The sequence below is a fragment of the Python bivittatus genome, unplaced genomic scaffold (assembly GCF_059951505.1).
Source record: "Python bivittatus isolate LINGU-HERP-01145 unplaced genomic scaffold, Pbiv_v1 ctg000020_np1212, whole genome shotgun sequence".
Taxonomy (NCBI): Eukaryota; Metazoa; Chordata; class Lepidosauria; order Squamata; family Pythonidae; genus Python; species Python bivittatus.
In genome coordinates, this window is record NW_028277030.1 from 123,311,719 (window position 1) to 123,332,327 (window position 20,609).

General features: G+C 41.2%; 1 protein-coding gene across 3 annotated transcripts in view; it reads right to left on the bottom strand.

Moving 5' to 3' along the window:
• PYGB (glycogen phosphorylase B) overlaps positions 1 to 20,609 on the bottom strand; it is a 58,149-nt gene that overhangs the window by 30,906 nt on the left and 6,634 nt on the right. The window contains exons 1-2 of one of the 3 annotated variants that reach the window (XM_088148931.1): positions 1,576 to 3,091; positions 800 to 929 (exon numbers count right to left, since the gene is read on the bottom strand). Coding sequence is in view for 1 of the 3 variants with exons in the window: in XM_007436404.4 (XP_007436466.2) it covers positions 9,092 to 9,193 (102 nt within the window). In the remaining 2 variants the exon portion in view is untranslated. Of the gene's footprint in view, positions 1 to 799; positions 3,092 to 9,091; positions 9,194 to 20,609 lie in introns of those variants that run through there. The other 2 variants (XM_007436404.4, XM_025171976.2) reach the window with 2 other exon arrangements.

Below are 20,609 nucleotides of genomic sequence, written 5' to 3' on the forward strand. Positions count from 1 at the left end.
CAGAAAATACCATGACAATGTAAAGTTTTCTACTTGGACTTCCCAAATTCCTTCATTCTAGCCTTCTGATAGAGGAAGAACACCTTATTCAAACTCTGCTTCTCTCTGATCTTGGAGTAAGGTTGATTTCTAAATTTTGTTGCTACTCATAAAATTTAGTTGGAATTCTGTGCTCTTTATGAACATTGCAGAATTTAATGTCACTGAATGAATGGGTGTCTGTTTGTGTGAAATACCTTAAAATCATCTCACTTCCACAGTTTTTCTCTCTTTTCTGTTAAGATCTTAAAAGAGAATCTAATCTCCCAACCCCTGACAAATTTCCTGGGAAAATGCACCCCCAAGGCTAAATAGGTTCTCTACCACTATTTTAATTGAAACAATTTAAATATTTATTAATTAGATTTAGTTGGTTAATTGGTTAGAATCAATTTTAATCAGTCAGAGCAAATTTTAACCAATACAGTCAATCCTGGCATGTTACTTTATCAGAGAATGAAAAAGAAAATGACTTAAACCAGCAATGCTAATAAAATTAGCTACATCATATTTTTGACATACAATGTAAATCAAATTTAAATAGAATGTTTCAAAATTTAAGAGTTTGGGTAGGCTAACTACTTGGGTAGAAATTTGGTGCTCTGATTGAATGGCAGTTGCTCCCAGCAAAGCTGATAGTGAGGCTTCAATGTCTCCCTTGTCTCATTGATGCCCTCCAACAGAATTTACCTATCACATCTGAATCTAGCCCTCTGTTGATTTGGGAAATGCACATTTGTGTTATCAGATTTGTCCCTACCAACAACTTTGGTCAGGTTGAGAGACTGGTCCAAGATCATCCAGCGCGTATCTCATTTGAGATGAATTTTTAACCCGGATCTGTGAATGAGGCAGCCTCTCATGCAACACATCTGAAGGGGCAGCTGGATCTAGAAGGCTTATTTTGGAAAACAACACAATATGCCCGCAGCCTGATCTAATCATGTTTAATGTACTGCAGTTTAAAATAGTATATTCCTTTGTTTCTACCAAGGTCCTTGTGACAACCGCCCTTGGGGCTGGTATATCTCTCTGGGTTCTTTCCGTTGCTGGTTATGTGCAATGACAAACAACTCAAGAAGCAATTGAATAACTTTCTGACTGAAGCTTTACTCACTGCTCAAAAGGGTTGTATACAAAAATTAAGCTGCAGGTTAAAACTTGCTTGATTCAAAGCAAACAGTCCCATAAAAGTAAAAGCAGGTAAATAAATCCCTTTTCTCCTAAGCAGCTTCACGTGAGCAAGCCTTGATGATGAATAACACAGACAAGTGGGCTCTCCCTCCTACAGATGAAATAAAGGCTTGAAATTCACAGCTTCCTCAAGAAAGTTGGTTCCAGCAGGCCAGCAAGGATTCAAAGCAGACATCCTTTCTTCTCCAAAGCTCTCCCCTCCCCCCCCCTCCTATAGCTCCAGGGCTTATCTTAAGTACCCTCTCCAGGATGGCCTCCACCCCCTTTCACAGGTGATAACAATTTAGTGCACTGCTTTGATTTTAATTAACAAAGTTCGCAAAAGTTACAATCCAAGGATACAACTGGGGTTCCTTCCCAAGATCTTATCTGGTTACAGAAGTTTATAGCTTTCTAACACCTAAAGCTTGTTTTTTCTAACCGGTGATAAAAGCCTCATCCCCTTTACTTCAAAGCGGGAGTCAGGAAGTTTTTCCATCTACTGGGTAGAACAAGGGAATATACAAAAGACAGGTTAATTCCCCCAATCCCGGATCTCCGTCACACCCCCTCCATCACGAATGGGTCCAATCCCTTGTGGATGAGCCATTCCCAAACGTGACAGAGCATCTGCAACCCAATTATTCTTTCCTTTAATATGTTGCATTACAAAATCAAAATCCTGGATCTGCAACGCCCACCTCATTACACGCATGTTATCATTCTTCATCCTATGAATAAAGGTAAGAGGCGAATGATCTACCTGCAATCTAAAGCGATTGCCTGCCAAATAAGGGCGCAGTTTCTTCAAAGCCCATACGATTGCCAACGCCTCTTGCTCCATCACTGCATATTTCCTTTCCCTTACCAACAATTTTCTGCTGAGATACAATATTGGCCTCAAACTCCCTTCAATTTCTTGGGCCAGCACCGCGCCCACGCCCACTCCAGAGGCGTCCGTCTGGACGATTAGCTCCTTGGAGAAATCTGGGGATATCAAGACTGGAGCATGTGTTAGACTATGTTTTAAACGTTCGAAAGCATCCTGATGTTCACTCTCCCATCGCAATACTTTAGGAGCCCTCCGACTACACAAGTCCGTTAACGGGGACGCTATAGAACTGTATCCAGGAATGAATCGCCTATAAAAATTCACAACTCCCAAAAAAGACTGAAGTTCCCTTTTCGTGCTAGGGGCAACCCACCGATTAATGCTAGCAACTTTGACTTCTTGTGGGCTGATCTTCCCCCCTCCTACTACAAACCCCAAGTACTCCGTTTCCCCAAAAGCCATCTTACATTTCTTCGGCCTGACTGTCAGACCGCCATCTCTTAACCTATCGAGTGTCTCCCTCAAATGGACCAAATGCTCGGGCCAACTTTCTGATATGACCGCTACATCGTCTTGGTAAGCAAAAGACTGATTCAGCCCCTCCAGAACCCCATCCATGAGTCTCTGGAAACTCTTACCCGCTGAATTCAACCCAAATGGAAGCCTTAAAAATTCATAATGTCCAACCTCACAGGAAAAAGCTGTCTTTTGCCTAGCCTCTTCCGTCAATGGTATTTGATAGTATCCCTTGCTACAATCCAAAGTAGTGATAAACCTAGCAGCAGCTAACCTCCACCAGGTGCTCAATCCTAGGCAACGGATAGGAATCCAAAGGTGTCATGGAATTTAACTTCCTAAAGTCCACACACATATGATATTCTACTGGATCTCCTTCCACCAGCTCCTTCTTTTTAACCATCACTATGGGAGAAGCCCACTTGCTATTAGACTTCCGTATGATCCCCCACCTCTCCAGTTGCTCTATCTCTTCTTTCACCACCTGGAGCATTCTGGGGTTCAATGCATACGGTCTAGAATGAATGGGTGGCTGATCACTCGTGGGTATATCATGAAACAACCTATTTGTAATCCCTGGAACTGAACTAAATGTATCTTGGTACTCCCCCAATAACTCCCTTAGCTCTCTCTTCTTATCTCCAGGCAAGTCAGGGTTAATCTCCACCTGGGAGGAGTCCTCAATCCCCTCTTCCCCCTTAACCTGAATCTGCAATATTAACCCTTCCCTGGAGTAATAGGGCTTTAGCCTGTTCGTGTGCACGACTTGAGGCTTACTCTCCGGTTCCACACCGGTGATGACATAGTTATTCAGCCCCTTCTCTTTCAAGACTTTCCTGGGCCCTTCCCATGCCACTTCAAACTTCCTTGTATAGTCAGTCTTCAGCAACAACACTTCCTGCCCTTCCTTAAATTCCCTATGCCTAGCATGGCGATCATAATTAACCTTCTGCCTTGCCTGCGCCCTTTGCAAGCGGTCCCAAGCTGACTTACGCACCTGTTCCAACTTACCCTGCAGGTTAGTCAAATACTCAGCCACCCCCTTCGCAGAAACTTCCTGTTGCACTCCCTCCCAATCTGCCCTCATAAGCTGCAACATGCTATTGGTCTGTTTTCCAAAAACCAATTCATTGGGCGAAAATCCAGTTGACTCATGCGGAGCATCACGGTAAGCAGCCAAACAAAAAGGGAGGAGCTTATCCCAGCTACCTTTGTTATCATGGATAAGACTCCGCAACATTTTCCCCAACGTCTGCACATAACATTCTGAAATATTGGCGGATATAGGTGTTCGTTGCACCCCCGCCAATTTGCACATACATTCCACCAACTGACTCATAAAGTTCGTCCCTTGATCTGATATTAACCTCTTAGGCCAGCCATACATAAGGGCAAGTTCTGTTAGCGCATTAGCCACCCTCTCTGCAGTGATGCTACTTAAAGCTACTGCCATAGGATATCTTGACGCTATGTCCACCGCTATCAACACATTTGCTTCCCAGAAGAAGTTCTACTTACGGGACCAAGTATATCCACCGCCCACTCCTGCAGGATCCCATCCTCCAAGGCAGGAATTGGGTGCAACTTCACCCTGGTCTTATCTTGGGGGTACCCATTAAACTGACACGTGTCACACGACTGGCAGTAAGCTTTTACACCTTTTGCCATATCTGGCCAATAAAACTCCCTTTGCACTTTCGCAAGAGTTTTCTTAAACCCTAAATGTCCCGCCAATGGAGCATCATGGGCCACCAACAAGATGTTCCCTGAACCTCCTAGGGACTACCAGCTGCCTTAAAGAGTCCCAACCTACATCATTACCCTTTTCCACATGTTCCCTATAAAGCAGCCCTTTCTCCCACAAGAATATTACCAGGTTATTTTCAGAGATAACTTCCCCTTAGTCTGCCTTTTCCCGGCAGGCTTGTAAAGTTTCACATTGCAGTACTGCCTCTCTAAACTCCCATTTATCCCAAAGTTCCGTTTCACCTCTCCCTTCCATTTCTACCCAGGGGTTGTTTTGATCCCCTTTCTGGCCTCTTGTCTTGCGAGCCTTAGACCTAGTAGTTACCATCCTCATAGAAGCCTCTTACTCCAAATCAGCCCCGATGATGAATTGAACATCTTCACCTTTATGAACCAAGCAAAACAGAGTTCCGTCCCACCCCTGATGCCCAACACACACCTTTACCAATTTCTTAACCCTTGGCTTGGCCTCATATGGCACGATTTCAATGTACCCAACCAATTAATGGGGAATCTTCTTTAACCAATCCTCATGTAAGGAGCTGACATCAGCCCCTGAATCTGCCAGGGCTCTTATCTTATATCGCCCATCCAAGGTTACCTCCCCACAGCGATGTTCCCTAACCCACTCCCTCTGTTCTCTTGAGGAGATATCCTTATATGTTAACAATGGTCTTCTTCTGCCTACCTCCTTTTTTACATCGGATCGGCTTCTCCCCTCCCCTGGCCACGGCGCGTGACAGCCCACTCTCTTAATGGGGAAACACGGGGCGTCGTCCGAGCTGGAAGAGCTGTATCCTTCACCCCAGCTGGAAGACCCACTATCATCTGTGTGCAAAACAACCCTCTGCTGCACCAGCTTATCGTCCTGCGGCAACTTGCACTCTCTTTTCATGTGGCCCTCTTCGCCACACCGGTAGCACGTCAGCTTAGATACAGCTGGCTTAGCGAAACCCAGTCTTTGGGGCTTGGATGCACCACTCTCCTTGCGCTCTTTCTCCTTTCTCTTTCTTCTTCCATCTTCGTCTTGCTTGTAGTACAAGCTACTTCTAGGTTGCCAACTTTTCACTGTCTCTCCCACCCTTCTCCGTTCATACTGAGGTTCCTGGGCTTTCCGCTTGTCCAACCGGTCAGCAAACTCAGCAATCTCCGAGGCATCTTCCACATTCCTAGCGTGTACCAGTTTCATCACTTCCTCAGGTAAATATGAAAGAAACTTTTCCTTCAACATGAGGTGTCTTGCCTCATCCACAGAGCGGACTTCAGCCTTGCTAAATAACAGTCTTAGCAGCCTATCCAGTCTGTTCACAAACTCCACCCAAGACTCACCGGGTCTCCTCTCTTCTGCCTTCCATTCCCTCCTCACCTGGTCCTCTGTCTTTCCAAACATTCTCAATGCCAGTTTCTTGAAGGCTGGAAAATCACAAGCCTGCTCAATCGGTACTTCAGAAAGTAATTGCAACAGCTTTCCTGCTGCCACACTTCGCAGCTGTTTCATCTTCTCCCAATCTGGTATATCATAATCAAGACACAGGACTTCAAATACCCTGAAGTACATGTTAATATCTTGATCATCTTGATACACAGGGAACTTGGGTTTCTGAGTGACTCCCATTTCCGGATTTAACACTCTACCTCTCCCAGTTATCGACCATCTTTCCACTCCCGTCTTCCTCCTAGTCTTTATCTCTATCCTCCCTGGGGCCCATACCCCCCGTGGGTTTCTTCTTTTCCTCCATCGTAAGGGGTTTATTCTGCCTTACCGGCTTCTCACTGACCACGATATTCTCCATTTGCTTCTCCAACTCCATCTCAGCGTCTGTTTCCTCCCTTTGCGGAAGCTGCGTTAACAACAACTCCTGCTTCTTGTCCTTTTTGCGTGCCATTCTTCTTGCACAAACCAGGTTTATTCTGCACAGCTAGCCACCATGTGACAACCACCCTCAGGGCTGGTATATCTCTCTGGGTTCTTTCCATTGCTGGTTATGTGCAATGACAAACAACTCAAGAAGCAATTGAATAACTTTCCGACTGAAGCTTTACTCACTGCTCAAAAGGGTTGTATACAAAAATCAAGCTGCAGGTTAAAACTTGCTTGATTCAAAGCAAACAGTCCCATAAACATAAAAGCAGGTAAATAAATCCCTTTTCTCCTAAGCAGCTTCACGTGAGCAAGCCTTGATGATGAATAACACAGACAAGTGGGCTCTCCCTCCTACAGATGAAATAAAGGCTTGAAATTTGCAGCTTCCTCAAGAAAGTTGGTTCCAGCAGGCCAGCAAGGATTCAAAGCAGACATCCTTTCTTCTCCAAAGCTCTCCCCTCCCCCCCCCCTCCTATAGCTCCAGGGCTTATCTTAAGTACCCTCTCCAGGATGGCCTCCACCCCCTTTCACAGGTGATAACAATTTAGTGCACTGCTTTGATTTTAATTAACAAAGTTCGCAAAAGTTACAATCCAAGGATACAACTGGGGTTCCTTCCCAAGATCTTATCTGGTTACAGAAGTTTATAGCTTTCTAACACCTAAAGCTTGTTTTTTCTAACCGGTGATAAAAGCCTCATCCCCTTTACTTCAAAGCGGGAGTCAGGAAGTTTTTCCATCTACTGGGTAGAACAAGGGAATATACAAAAGACAGGTTAATTCCCCCAATCCCAGATCTCCGTCACAGTCCTTCACGCATCTTTCATATCTCCCTTAGCATCTCCTGAAATCTCTGCTCTTTTGTTGACGGTATTCCTGTCAATGGCTGCAGAACCCATTGTCTCAGCTCCATTGCTTTTTCAAACTCTCTGAATTACACATGGATTACTTATCATTGCTCATGTGGAACTAAGGACAAAGCAAGTGGAGATACAGAAGATCTGATCTGATCTCCCATATTTTGGGAGCAATGACTAAAATAGAGCAATGGCTTTTAATTAGAGCAAGAGGGAATTTAATCTTTCCCCTGCTTTTTTTCCAGATCTTCATTGGTCACTGCTTAAGCATTAACTTTGTCAGCACAAAGTTGGAGAAAACAGCCAGAACTGTTTCTGATAAGAGACCTAACATCTAAGAAATGAAATGAAATGAAATGAAATGAAATGAAAGAAAAGAGGTGGCTGAATTTTCCCCCAGCACTAACAGCTTCAGATGCAATTTAAATTAGGGAAGGTACGGGAAAGGTGCTAATTCTCACACCTCCTCAGTTCTTTTGTTCAGACCAAGAACGGACATCCTCTCTCCCCTTTCAATTGCTTTTAACCAAAATCTAAACTGTTAGGAAATTTTATCATGGATCTTGTAGGTCTATATAGTTTGGGCCTGAGCTTCTGATAGGAGTATTTGCCTTGTTTTTTCCATTGTGAACATCCTCAACTTGATTTCTTTCCAAACAAAATAGCTTCTCCTTGCCCAGAGAGAGAATCTGACTCTTCGTAAATTTGATAGCAAAGTAACTATCCAGACGAAATCACATCAGTAGCTCTGCCAAAAGGCCCGGAATCCATGAGTCATACTGCATTCAGCAATAAACATTTTAAAAAGTGCTCTGGGCGGATTAGAGTGAAACCTTACAAGGCTCTACAAATTAGTGGGCTCTTTATTAATATAGTTTGCATCCAGATATCAAACAGATAAAGAGTACTGCGGTGAGAGCGAGTGAAGAAAGAGAGAGAGAAATGATTCATCTGCATTGTGAGCTATGGTTCATAAACTATAGTTTGGACAAACTATGGCTTGGCATTCCTTTTGAACAGATAAGGGTTAGGGTTGTAAGAAAGACTGCTCCACTCTCAAAGGCTATTGTGTGGATTAATCCTCCGAGATTCTCAACAATGAGGTAACAAAAAAATCAAACAAAGGTTTATCTGATGGTTTGGAAAAAAAAATGTGATCTGAAGTTTAAAATACAAAAATAGCTTGACATTATGCTCAAATCTGTCCATTTTCTTCAATTTATGAATCAGTAAATTAGCAGCAAATATTGAAGAGATCCCAGTAATATGAGTAAAATACTATCTGTAAAGGTAGCTAGGCTGTACAGTGCAGGAGTTTGTAGCTCTTATTTTATGTCCAAATTTAAAGGAACGCAGTTGCTTACGATTCGCTAATTTCCTTCCTTGATTCTTTCTGTACCTTACAGATTCTATAAGTTTAATTTCTATTCTGTTGCCACCCAAAACAGAGGAAGAAAAATCTTTAGGAACTCACATTCACCCAATTTGCAAACAATGTACCTATGGGTTCTCCGGCATTATAAACCTTTTAACGTGATTTGCTGAACCACTATACTTATTTATTTTATTTATTAAACCAATTTATATAGCCACTCATCTCACCACAAGTGACTGTGGGCGGCCTACAACGAATATTGGCTTCTGTATGCAGATCATCCTTGATCTGTGAAATGATTGAAATTGAAATGATTTCCCATAAAAACAGGATTACATAATTAACTAGACTTAATCTTTAAAACTGATATTGGAAAATTAAAATGGGGACATGGACGCTATCCATGAAATGCTCAGGTACCACCCAGGCTGTCTTGTCAACTTGTTGCTCACCACTGAGCAGGTCAATGCCCAATATTTTAAAGGCTCATGATAACATGATTAAAAAAAAAATAACATTTTTATATTTTCCTGAAAAACCAGGAGGGAAAAAACTTTTTCTAAAAAATAAAAAAACCTGAGATTTTCTGAATCATCTATGAACTGTACATAAAAATATTATAAGCACCTCATACTTCCTTACATGAGGAAACCCAACAGCACCAGTCCAAACCTCAAAGGAGGAACACACCTGATAAATAGCTTCATCGCAGGCATTCTGCAGACCAAGGTTCACCATCGTGTTCTGAAGTGTTCGGCCCATATAGAATTCCAGAGACAGGTAATAAATACGCTACGAAAGCAGAGAAAAAAGACAGAGTTTATATGGTCTGATATGTTTTGCACCCTGAGCCATGTAGTAGGTGACTAGTCTGTTCATATTATATACCTTTACAAAAGGCTCAGAACAATATCTGTGATATTCATGCCCCTCCTATTTTATCCTCACAACCACTTTTGAGGTCAACAGGGTTGAGAGAGAGTGACTTGTCCAGACATATCCTTTGGCTGACTGGGGATTTGAACATTGTCTTTCTAGTCTCAGCCCAACACTCCAACCACAACATCACACAGACTCCACCTTGGGACCACAGAGACAGTAATGATGCAATCCTTCATTTCATTTCTGCCAACTAGGACAGGACTGTTGTATATTCTGTAAATTTCATAAAAGCACAAAAAAATGCAGCTATATTTCAGCAAACGTGGGCAAATCAACTTTCCTTTCTAAAGACAGAAGGTTCAAAATCTTCCAACTGCAGGTGATACCATGAGAACAAAGAATGGTGGAATTCCAGCAGTCAGAAGGCTGATTTAATCAAATGTCCATTTGTTAGAAAGCAGAACTTTGATATCCAGCACTCTCCCTAACTGGCAGGAAAAGAAACATGTATGCCAAATAGCATATATAATAAAGTTAGTTAATTTATTAATTACAGGATACTCTTCTTGTGAGCATGAGGAGTGCAAATCACTGTTCAGGTATGTGGCTTCAAGGATGATCAGATGCCACACTTTCAGTTAATCTACCTACCTCAAAGGTGTGTGGGAAGTCAGTATAGTCTCACACAGTGTTTCTCAACCTTGGCAACTTTGAGATGTATGGATTTCAGCTGCCAGAATTCCCCAGCCAGCATGCTGAGGAATATTGGTCTAAAACAGTGGTTCTCAATGTTTGCTGTTCCCCAGTCCCCTAAAAAATAAATGAATGTACATGACACCCCTTCCCCCGTTGAATAAAACCAATTATTATTGTTTTAGTATTAGAGTTGGGCAAGAAATAGTATGCATCAGCTTTAATAATTAAATCTTAATCTATGTATCACAAGAATTCTCATACACAGTTGTCACTGCAGGCTTGTGCAGGCAAAGCAAAGAGCAAAGGCGGAGTGGGTTTTGAGAGAGTGCCCACTTTGCTTGCCAGTATCTGAGAGGTATGCTCAAAAAAGTCAAAATGGCGATCATGGCAAGGCAACTGAACCTCTGTCCTTTGTTAATGTGCACATGAGGCATACATAAAACAGGCAGAGCTTCAATTACATGATTGCAACCGCTCTCTTGACTTTTTTGACCATGCCCTGCTGATCCTCTGTTTCTTGCACATGCAGGAACAGTTTTTTAAAAAATATGTGACCCCCCTCACAACTCTTTGCAACCTCCTGGGGAGAACCCTTTAACAATATACCAAGCAAACTCTGCTTAGATGTTACTGTGATAATAATGAGAGGTAGTGTTAAAATAACATGATAGGAAGTTGTTTCCGATCGCTTTGCCAGGAGGTGTATTTTCTTCTGTGTAATGAAGCATGGTGTGCACCCACTTTTTCTTCAGGGACTAATCAGGATGTCTGCATATATGTTCCCTCTGTGTGTCTACACTGTGTGTCTCTGAGGGTCTAATCAGGGCAGGTTTGGGTGTGTTGCCTTTGTGTATGGGTGTTTCTACCTTCTCCCATGTTGCATCTATGTGAGCTGGTGTGTATGTGTGCCCTGGGGAGGCCAGGCCAGACTATATACACTCCGCTCTGGGTCACATGACTGGGGGGTGCTTAGAATGGAGTTGCCCAGTTGTCAATCCTCCAGCAATGCTTTGGGATAATTTTTCAAAAACGTTTTCTCTGCAGTGTTTGGTTGGATCTGACCCATTTACAAATTCAATACTTTGCCAGTTTCTCCTGCCTTACTAAATTTGGTTTCATTCGTTTTTTTGTTTGTTTGTTTGTTTGTTTTTTGAGGGGGGGAGTATTTTGCGACAAAGTCTCAAGGCCTTTTACACATTTTTTTTCCAATATTCCACTGGACTAGAAGAATAAAAATAGGGGGAAAGGGGCTGGAAGTATACAGTACATAGTAAAAAAAAATTGACGAAATTAATTAAAAGGCATTGTCTTTATTTCTTTGTTGAAGAATTATCTAACTTAAATGTTAACAAAGCATATCAATAATTCACTTCTACACATCAAGTGTAGATTCATCCTTTCACCACTACATAACATTTCTTTTGGACATGCCCCATGAGCAAAAGAAATTGATCTACTGATACAGTCCAAATGGAGACACTCACAAATCTTGATAATTTCAAATACTTGAGACACAGCTACAAAAAAACTATGCATCTTTGATATACAGTGGTTGTTCTCAATCATGTTAACAATTCTGTGAATTTTTGCACAAAATGTGACAACAGAGAGCAAGCCCAAATGATGTGAATTAATGTTAATTCCAATAGCACAGCAATTGTAGTCAACCATTATAAACATTATTTGAGGTGTCCAATGTGCACACTTTTCTGTTGTTCTTAAGATCAAAAGGACGTAACTTTATATTTTTAAAAGCAACTTTCACTGATCAATAAAAACAGGACATTCAAGATCATTATTCCAAAGGCTGAGTGTTTAAAGGTTTCAAGGGTTGGACTTGGGCCAGAGAGATCCAGGTTCACATTCACACTTGACCACAGTACTCAGCAGGGACTTCAGTCCAGCAACTCTCTCAGATCACAATCTAACTTATCACACTGTTGTTGTGGGAATAAAATTAATAAGCAATGTATATGTCACTTTTTTTCCTCAAAGAGAAAAACTGTTATATAAATATAGGATATCAGTACTTAAGTAAAAAGTAAATAAATAAGCACAAGCAGAGAATGTCTGTGAATTGCTCTGTTCTGACCTCTGTGAAAGCAAGGTGAGATTAACCTGTAATAAGTAATAATTTACATATAATTTGCACAAGACGCAGCATGCATTTTTTCATGATGCAAAGCTTGGACTACAACATTCTAATGTAGTCATTTTTAATACTCAACCTTGGATTAGAGTGACCATAAATAAGTTCTAAAGGAAAAATGGAGCACTTTTGCTCATGCAAACTATAACAGATATGACTACATATGACTATATATGACTACATAACTATATATGACTACAAAGCAAGGCCAAGGTCAGTATGGTGCCTGAGTGTGCAATAAGGTCATTCAGGGAAGTGCTACCAATGGAACTGCCTGCAATTTGGATTTTTTAATCCCTCAGGTTCAGTCTAATATGACAGTCTGAGCACAAAGGGATAAGAAAACTACAGACAGCCTGCCTGCAAATAAAGGACAGGGGAATAAAGGCAGGATTATTTAGCCTTCTCCATTAAGAAAATTGTCAAGATACTGATGATGGTATCACTATTTCTTGGGCTTAGAACTATGCCAACTCTGTTTTCTTTCTTTGATTGGAAATGGAATTTGATTTAGCAAGGTTCTTGGAGGAGGAGGAGATTATAAGTGACTAAGCATAAATCTCCCCTTGGGGGAGGAAAATAAAATCAATGGAATTAGATCACTTGAGCCATTCTGAAATATTTATTAGATCTGAGCAGAAAGGCTAAGATTTGTGAAGAAGCTGAGAGTGGAAATTTTTTCTGGCATTGGGATGACTTCATCACTCACCTCTCATGACCTTGAGGTGTATTTGGTGCTAGGAAAACCAAGAGAAGGTTGGCTGCTCAAATCTATGTTCTGTAGTTTTGTCAGGATCCTTGATCTCATCTCTAAAGCTAGGTTCTATTTCTTTAAATATACTTTTTCCTGGGAATAAACCCCAATGAGTACAATGACATATGATGGTGGTTAACAGTTTCTTTTCTCTTTTTCACACATGCTAAATTCTGAGCTCTTTTCACCGATGGATGTTGTGGGGTCATTGTTCATTTTTATGCACCCAATCATGTGTTCCTCCTCAGTCTAGTAATAACCCACCATACAGGAGACCTTAGAGCAATTAAAATTACAATAGGAAGTTTCAAGTTCACTTCCCTCCCACCCACTGTTCCATATGTTGAAAGAACACATAAGGCAGATAGTAAGGCTAAATAATTAAACCTGCTAACTTCTAGCTGTCAACACCCATGGTTCTTGTCATTCACACACTGAAGCTGGGAAAAGACCCCCTGCATGTGTTATAAGGATGCAAGTGGGAATGATGCTATTACAAGGAATAACCTTGACTGGGCATAACCAGAGTTCTATCTTTCTGGCCAGAGTGCTCCACGTGAAATATGAAGAGCTTTCCAGAAGTGGGAATGAAGGACCTCCAAGGGAGTAAAAATGGGAAGTTCTTGGTTGTGCATGGAAGGGCACCAGCTGAAGAGACAAAGAAAAGAGTGGGCAAGAGAAAAGGCAGTTAGTACAAAATACATGAACCATCTGATATGATCCTGTCCAAAAGGCTTATTTAAATGGGAGCTCAGGTTTAGCATATGTGAAAGGCAACAGATCAGTGAAGGCTGAAATACATCATGGCCACATGAGATTTCAGCAAGGAATTTGCTGCCTTGTATTGTGCAGGTCCCTCTATCCTGCCATCACATAAGCCAAATTAATTCATGACTATAGCTGGTTTTGCTGGTTCCTACCTACACTAAAAATCAACAGAACTTGTTAAAAATAATAGGGAGCTCAACAGCCAACAGATACTTAACACAAGTACAGCTGAAACTAGTACAACTCAGTTCAGGAAATATGTCACTTTACCACCACCTACAGTGTATCCCATGGGAATTTACATAATTCCTTAGAAATCACATAATAATCTTACTGATTTTAATAGAATTATTTTGCAATTTTCAGCATGAGAACATAGAGCTCTGTTGAATTAAAGGTTCATCTACCAGAGTCTTCTCAATGGTGGTGCCATGTCCTGGTGCCTGTCCTATCTCCTTCTAAATGAGTTTCTGTAAAGAAATTAAAACTTGGCTCTAGGAGAAAGCATTCAAAGGAAGTTAGAATCTACCGCTATCTAGTCCAACCTCTGGAAATAAAATCAATAGGTAATTACTTGTTTGGCATTGCAAATGATGCCATTTTGCATTTAATGAAGGCCTAAGAAACAATAGCAACCAAAACCAAAACAAACCAATTGCAAGGTAGCTAGAATCAAAGATAGGCACATTTCACTGCCCAAGGTAAAAACAATGCCTATAAATAGAAGGATAATGCTAATTAATGCAGCAGGTTTGAGGAACAGAAGGACTGAAAGGCCTGTTCAGCTCAAGTGATTTTGAACTCAGCTTTGTAGTTCACTTGAGTGTCTAGATCAGTGTTGTCCAAACTTGGCCACTTTAAGATGAGTGGACTTCAACTCCCAGCATGGCTGGCTGGAGAATTCTGGGAGTTGAAGTCCACTCATCTTAAAGTGGCCAAGTTTGGACAACACTGGTCTAGATGAATCACATTTATTTATTTTTGCAGAAGACTATTAATTATTAGTCTATTCTCCCCATCAAAACCATTAAACACCAGCAAAGATCAGACTGAGTGATAACTCCCAACAATGAAATCTAGAAGCCTATTTAAGTTGTTGGGGAAACTCTTGGAAGCTCTTGGAAAGGGTTGAAAATTTTCTAGGTTTCCCAGAAAGAAATTAGGACAATCTGGGCAGTGCTTCTCAACCTTGACAACTTTAAGATGAGTGGATTTCAACTCCCAGAATTCCCCAGCCAGCATACTGGCTGGGGGATTTTGGAAGTTGAAGTCCACGCATCTCAAATTTGCTAAGGTTGAGAAACACTGATTTAGGGGAAAAAGTTATTTTAATTCACAAAGTCAAAAACCTTCAGTGATCACTTCCTTGCAAACCCTTCTCCACTGCCTATCTCTTAAATCAGTGATTTCAGGGGGGGCAAATCTACATAGAGGGAAGAGCAGAACAAAAGTGTTACTTTCCCCTTCCTTCTACTCCTTCAGTACACAGACAGGAGGGGGAAATCTCTTCTTCCTACACACTTCCTTTATCGCTATTCTCACAAGGATGGGAAAGGAAGCTTTGCTTGATTAGGAAGATGGGTGATAGGAATGACTTTTGGAAAAGGGCAGGGATGGGGGAGGGAAGAGCCAGTTCTTTTCTACTTTGAATCCAAGTTGTAAAAACATGTTAGGGGTTGCATAACTTGCCTTTCATTTTGAGCTCTGAAATTCTTTTCTGAGCCTGACTTGGGGGAACTAGAATTAATTCAGAGAGGGCAATTAGTAATAGGAAAAGAGTCTGCAAAGCAAATCCTATGAAAGAGGACAGATTAATATTTCTCTCTGGAGAATGAGAGTCTTCAAATACCTGAAACATTAACATGTAGAAAATATAGCAGAAGGGAAAGTAACTGGTGGAAATTGCTATTAAATAATAGGAGGAATTTCCTATTGAATGAGTGTTCAACAGTTCACCTTGAGGGATGATGGGAGTTAGGCTGAACTGCTATCTATCAAGAATGCTGCAGATGCATTATTGGATGGCTTTATATGGTTATTCCATTCTATCAGTGTTCTGACTGCCTTCCTTATGGAACTTATGATGCATGCTTCAACCCTTCCCCAATGCTATTTTTTTCTCATAAATCTATTTTCCTTTATTGCTATAAGCAACGTTTGCACAATTGCAAGAACTCTACGTTGTCAAATCCAACTGGTTTTGAAATTAGGGCACTATTAAATTTGTGGGACACTATTCATGCTGTTTAAGTTATATATGAAAAGAAAATCAATCCAGCTTCTTTTTCTACTGGCACTGTGTAATTTACTAGATGAAGATAGGGTTTGCTGATAAAATGGGGAGGATGAAATTAATTACAGAATGGGAAAAATGCTGAGGAAAAGATGGGAAAGAAGGAGTTATCTGATTTTTGCTTCTCATAAGGGATTCAGTGGGCAGGAAAAGACTGATACTTTTTAAAAAGGATTACAATCAGTGCAGAGGTGGAGATGAATGATGATTGGAAGCTATGCACATTTGCATACAGAAGGTTGAATGAAAAAAGCCAATCATATATAACCACAACTGAATACCACTGCAGCATTTTGGGTCACCACAAACAAACGGCTCTTCCTACACCACCTACTGCTTCTGCAGTTATGAGGTGAGCACCTTCTGTTCACATTCACATTCTAAACACAGTGGAAATTTGGCTCTACAGTCCGTTATGTTCCTACAAAGCCAACTGCATTTTGGAAAATCACCACCACCACTGTAGTGCCTGGTATACAGAAGCAGCTCCATGTTGCTCCAATCCCAGACTGCATCTTTTACCAGCAGAGGGAGTGAATTAGATGGCTACTAAAGGCTCTTTCAGCTCTAGGCTCTGTGATTTTATTTGCATCTCTAAAAGGCATCATTTCACAGTAAGAGATGGAATGACAAATAGGAACACTAAGTTCTTGATGATCCCACTCCTCTGCCTGAGATTAGTGAACCATTTCATTAATTTTTCATGCTAAGTGCCTGCATGCTGGGCTGTTGTATAAGAGCAGGTTCAGTTTTGGTTTTTAAAAAGATGTTTATCTTAATTGCAAAACTTCTCAAGCAGGTTCTTTTCTGCACCATGCATATTCAGTAAGTTCTGTCCAGGTGGTGGGTGCATGAATTGTTTGTCTACAAAAAGCTGGCATGGTTATGATTATTGGCATTCAGATTTCAGGTTTGACTGAAAAACCTTTTGAGCACCCAGTACCTGAACAGTGTCTTATCCATGTAATATCTGTGGGTACTCTGGTTCAGATCATATAAATCTGTGGGGTAGAGAACCCAACTAGAGTACATATAGCCAAAAATCTTCATGTATGAAAAGGATGATGCTTTAAATGCTGGGGTTCCAAGTATTCCTGCTTGAATATTTGTGATCAAAACTGGGGCAGGCACAATGTTTAATTCTCCTTGCGTCCAAGCCTAAGGGCACTCCTCTGAACAAGCCTCAGGCAGACCAAAAAAGACAATTCATCCACTGCAGATCGGAGTACTGGCTGCAGGGAGGTGGGTTCCTCTTGCATTCTCCAATCCGCCTATCTTTGGATGAAAGAGGCTGAGTTCCCAAGGTCATCCAATGAGCTCCGCTGCTGAGCAAGGATTTTATGTAGGTCAATTGGGTACAAATCTAATCCATCTTTACACAGTGACCATTTCAAAATCTGTTCCTAAGCACTAGGAAGTGGATTTGAACAAACTTAAGTCAGCTATCCTGTGGTTGCTAGGGAGCAACCTCTGATTTCTATAGCTGGCAGGTAAAACCATTGGCTGGTCAGCAATTGTTTGGGGCTCGAGAATACAACTGTTCATACATACATACATACATACATACATACGTGAATGGGTAAGTGTATTTCAGGCTGAAGTCTATGGAGAACCCACACAAATGGCTTTTTCGGAAGGTTCTAGTGGCACTATGAATTTATCAGATGAGTAAGGCAGAAATATTCAGTCTCTTTGGTAGAGAGGGGTTAAGGGTAGAAATTGATATGTTTTGCCTCTTAGAGGCTTAGCATACCCATTTTCAACTGTTTTTCCCCTGAAAATAGTGAAAAGTATACCACAGACTTTCAGCAGCATGAGCTGATGTTTGCTCACCTCTGAAGTAGCAGGTCCTAGGGCTGATATCCAATGTTTTGAATTAAAGAACAGATGGAGAATATGTGTGGTCCAGATGTTACTGGACTAAACTCCCATTTCCCCTGATGTTGAATGGAGAGATAAAAGCTATGGTTCATTCAACTGGGAATGCCACAGATTCCCCATTCTTTAGTTGCAGGAATTTATGTAGCAGAACTGAGAAGGAAATTCATCCAAGATTTTAGAGAGCTACTTTCAGAAGAGAGACCACTTGGGTAGGAAATGACCATTACTCGGATTCAATACACAGCAGCTCTTTGCTAGTTTTGATTCTGCAAGAGATAACAACATAAAATATGGCTTTATGATATCTCTGGAAAGTTTCCAGATTTTCTATATTTTTATATATTGGTTGAATTAATCTGGGAAGTTGTCATTTATTTCCTTGTTTTCTAAGGCACCTACAGTACTTTGGAGAATGCAAAGTACTTGGATATGTCCAGTTCTTTCTTTCTCTGGGCAACACTTTGGCAAGAGGAATGATGTTCCTTTCTGTCTTTCACTAAGATGAATGTGCCAATTCGTCATCCATCCATCCATGAAATGTTTGCAATTTTGGACCAGGATTTACCCAGCAGTTAAGGAGTCAGGTCAGGCAGAGAGAAAAAAATAGTTCATATTTATGCAGAGCCATAAAGTTAAGTTGGTGGTCTTGGTTGCTTTTTTGCAGCCTCACATGAATAGCGTCAGAAAAACTGCAGGAGAGAGAACCATGTATCATGTACATTGTCCCAACTTCCTTAAGAAGAATACAGAATTAAAACATATCAAATAAATGGACACCTGATAAATAACTAGACAGAGCCATTTAAATAAAATGGAGGCATATTCATGCATGAATTGAAACACACAATTAGAACACAGAAAGTTGCTTTATACCAGTGTAGATAATCTTTTGGGGCCAGGACACACCTGGACTTTAGAGAACTGTCTCTCAGAGTCTCTCTCTCATCCCTTTGGAACTTCTGTTGTATTCATGGCACCACTGCATATAAGTATGATGCTAAAGGCTAGTACTTTGCTTTCCAGCATCATGTACTTTCCCTTTTTTTTTTTAATTAAAATAATATTTTAAAATGACAGGTAGGGCAGAAAGGCTGTTGAGCCCCAAGGGAGGTGTCTGCAGACCCATTCCTGTCTGCGGACACATATTATCTATCCCTGCCCTATATGCATCAGAATAGCATTCTCTGTATTAGGGGAATCCAGCGTAGTATCCTCTAGATAAGTTGGATTTCATGCCCCAAACAGCAGCCAGGGGGATCAAAAGAGCCAGTATGGCATAGTGGTTAAGGAGTTGGACTAGGACCAGGGAGACACAGGTTCAAGTCTATCCCAGGCATGGAAGCATGCAAGGCACTTCAGGCCAGTCACTTTCTCTCATCCCAACCTAACCTACAGGGTTATTAAAGCTGGAAAAACTAGAGGATGAAGTGCTAGATAATCTGTCTTGAGCTCCCAGAGGAAAGATGGGGTATACATTTAACAAAAGGTAGGTGAGAGTTGGTCTAGCACACCAGGTTGGGAAAGACTGAGACACTTCTTAAGGGTTTCAGAAAGCAATCTTTCTCAGCCCTATCGAGAAACACCCCAAGGATTTCTTGCATGAGAGACAAGTGCCTTGTTCTCCACTGAACAAAGGCCATTCCCCAGTTTCCAGGTTTCAAATTCTGAGATGATGGCTGCAGTCATACAGAAGAGTAAACCAGGACTCTGATAAATCCTGTCCTACCATAAACATCCTATGCGGCAGTCTGCTTGTTCCTACTTGGCTCCTTTTGCTAGTGTTAGTGGCTAAATAAATCAGCACCTCAACAGAGGGCGTTCTCAACGTAGGCTCTCTAATTATGGAATTCCCTCCTTCTCCAGTTGGTACAGAGTCTACTTAGAGTTTGAGGATCACTTGTCTCTTTGCCCAGATTTTAACTTAACTTATGCTGCTCTATCACTCAGTCTGTTTCTGTCACTGTTATCATGGTCCTGTTTTATAGTACTGTGTAATTTTATACGGGTTTAAATTGGTATGATAGGCAATGTTTGAGGAGTTAGTAACTCAAACTCAACCTCCTGACCTTCTGGAGAGATAGAGGAAGGTGCATATATCACACATTTTGTCTACTATAATTTATTTTTAAAATGAAATTAATGTTTATTCAATTTGGGGGGCCCAGGTACATCTGGAGGATGGTCATGTGTTCCACTGTGTTATATACCATGTTGTTAGTCCGTGGCTTATATGGTACTCCTCAAAAGAATTTGGTGATGAGGCAGTGGCCTGCTTAAAGGAAAGCTAGAAGTCACTGATGTAAAAGATGTTCAATATATCAGCTTTTGCCAAAATCCCAGTTTACCATTCTGTATGTCTGAGGCAAATGTGTAAAGGAAGTAGTCATATCTAACATCTGCAGAGGAAAAGATGTGCTTCTAAATAGAGCAATGCCTCATACATCTCCCCAAGGAGAGGAAATACAGCTCTCAAATGTTTCTGCTTATTGACATGTGTTCTCTTGTTCCCCTTTCTGCCTTGCACTGTGTAAATGGTAAAATTCTTTGAACAGAAGCCAGTTCATTAAGTCAAATGCACTTTTTGATGGAATCGTATCTATTTATGGCACTAACTCTCACACGGGGAAGGGCCCAGCAAGGAGGGCCCTTTGGCTGTGACTATCCATATGGGAAAATCTGTACATTCCCTATCTGTACATTTTGATTGTCACCAAAATTAGCTCCTGCCACGGGGTTAGTCTCCCACATAATAAGCATGCCAGAGTTGTGTGTGTGAGTGCGCACA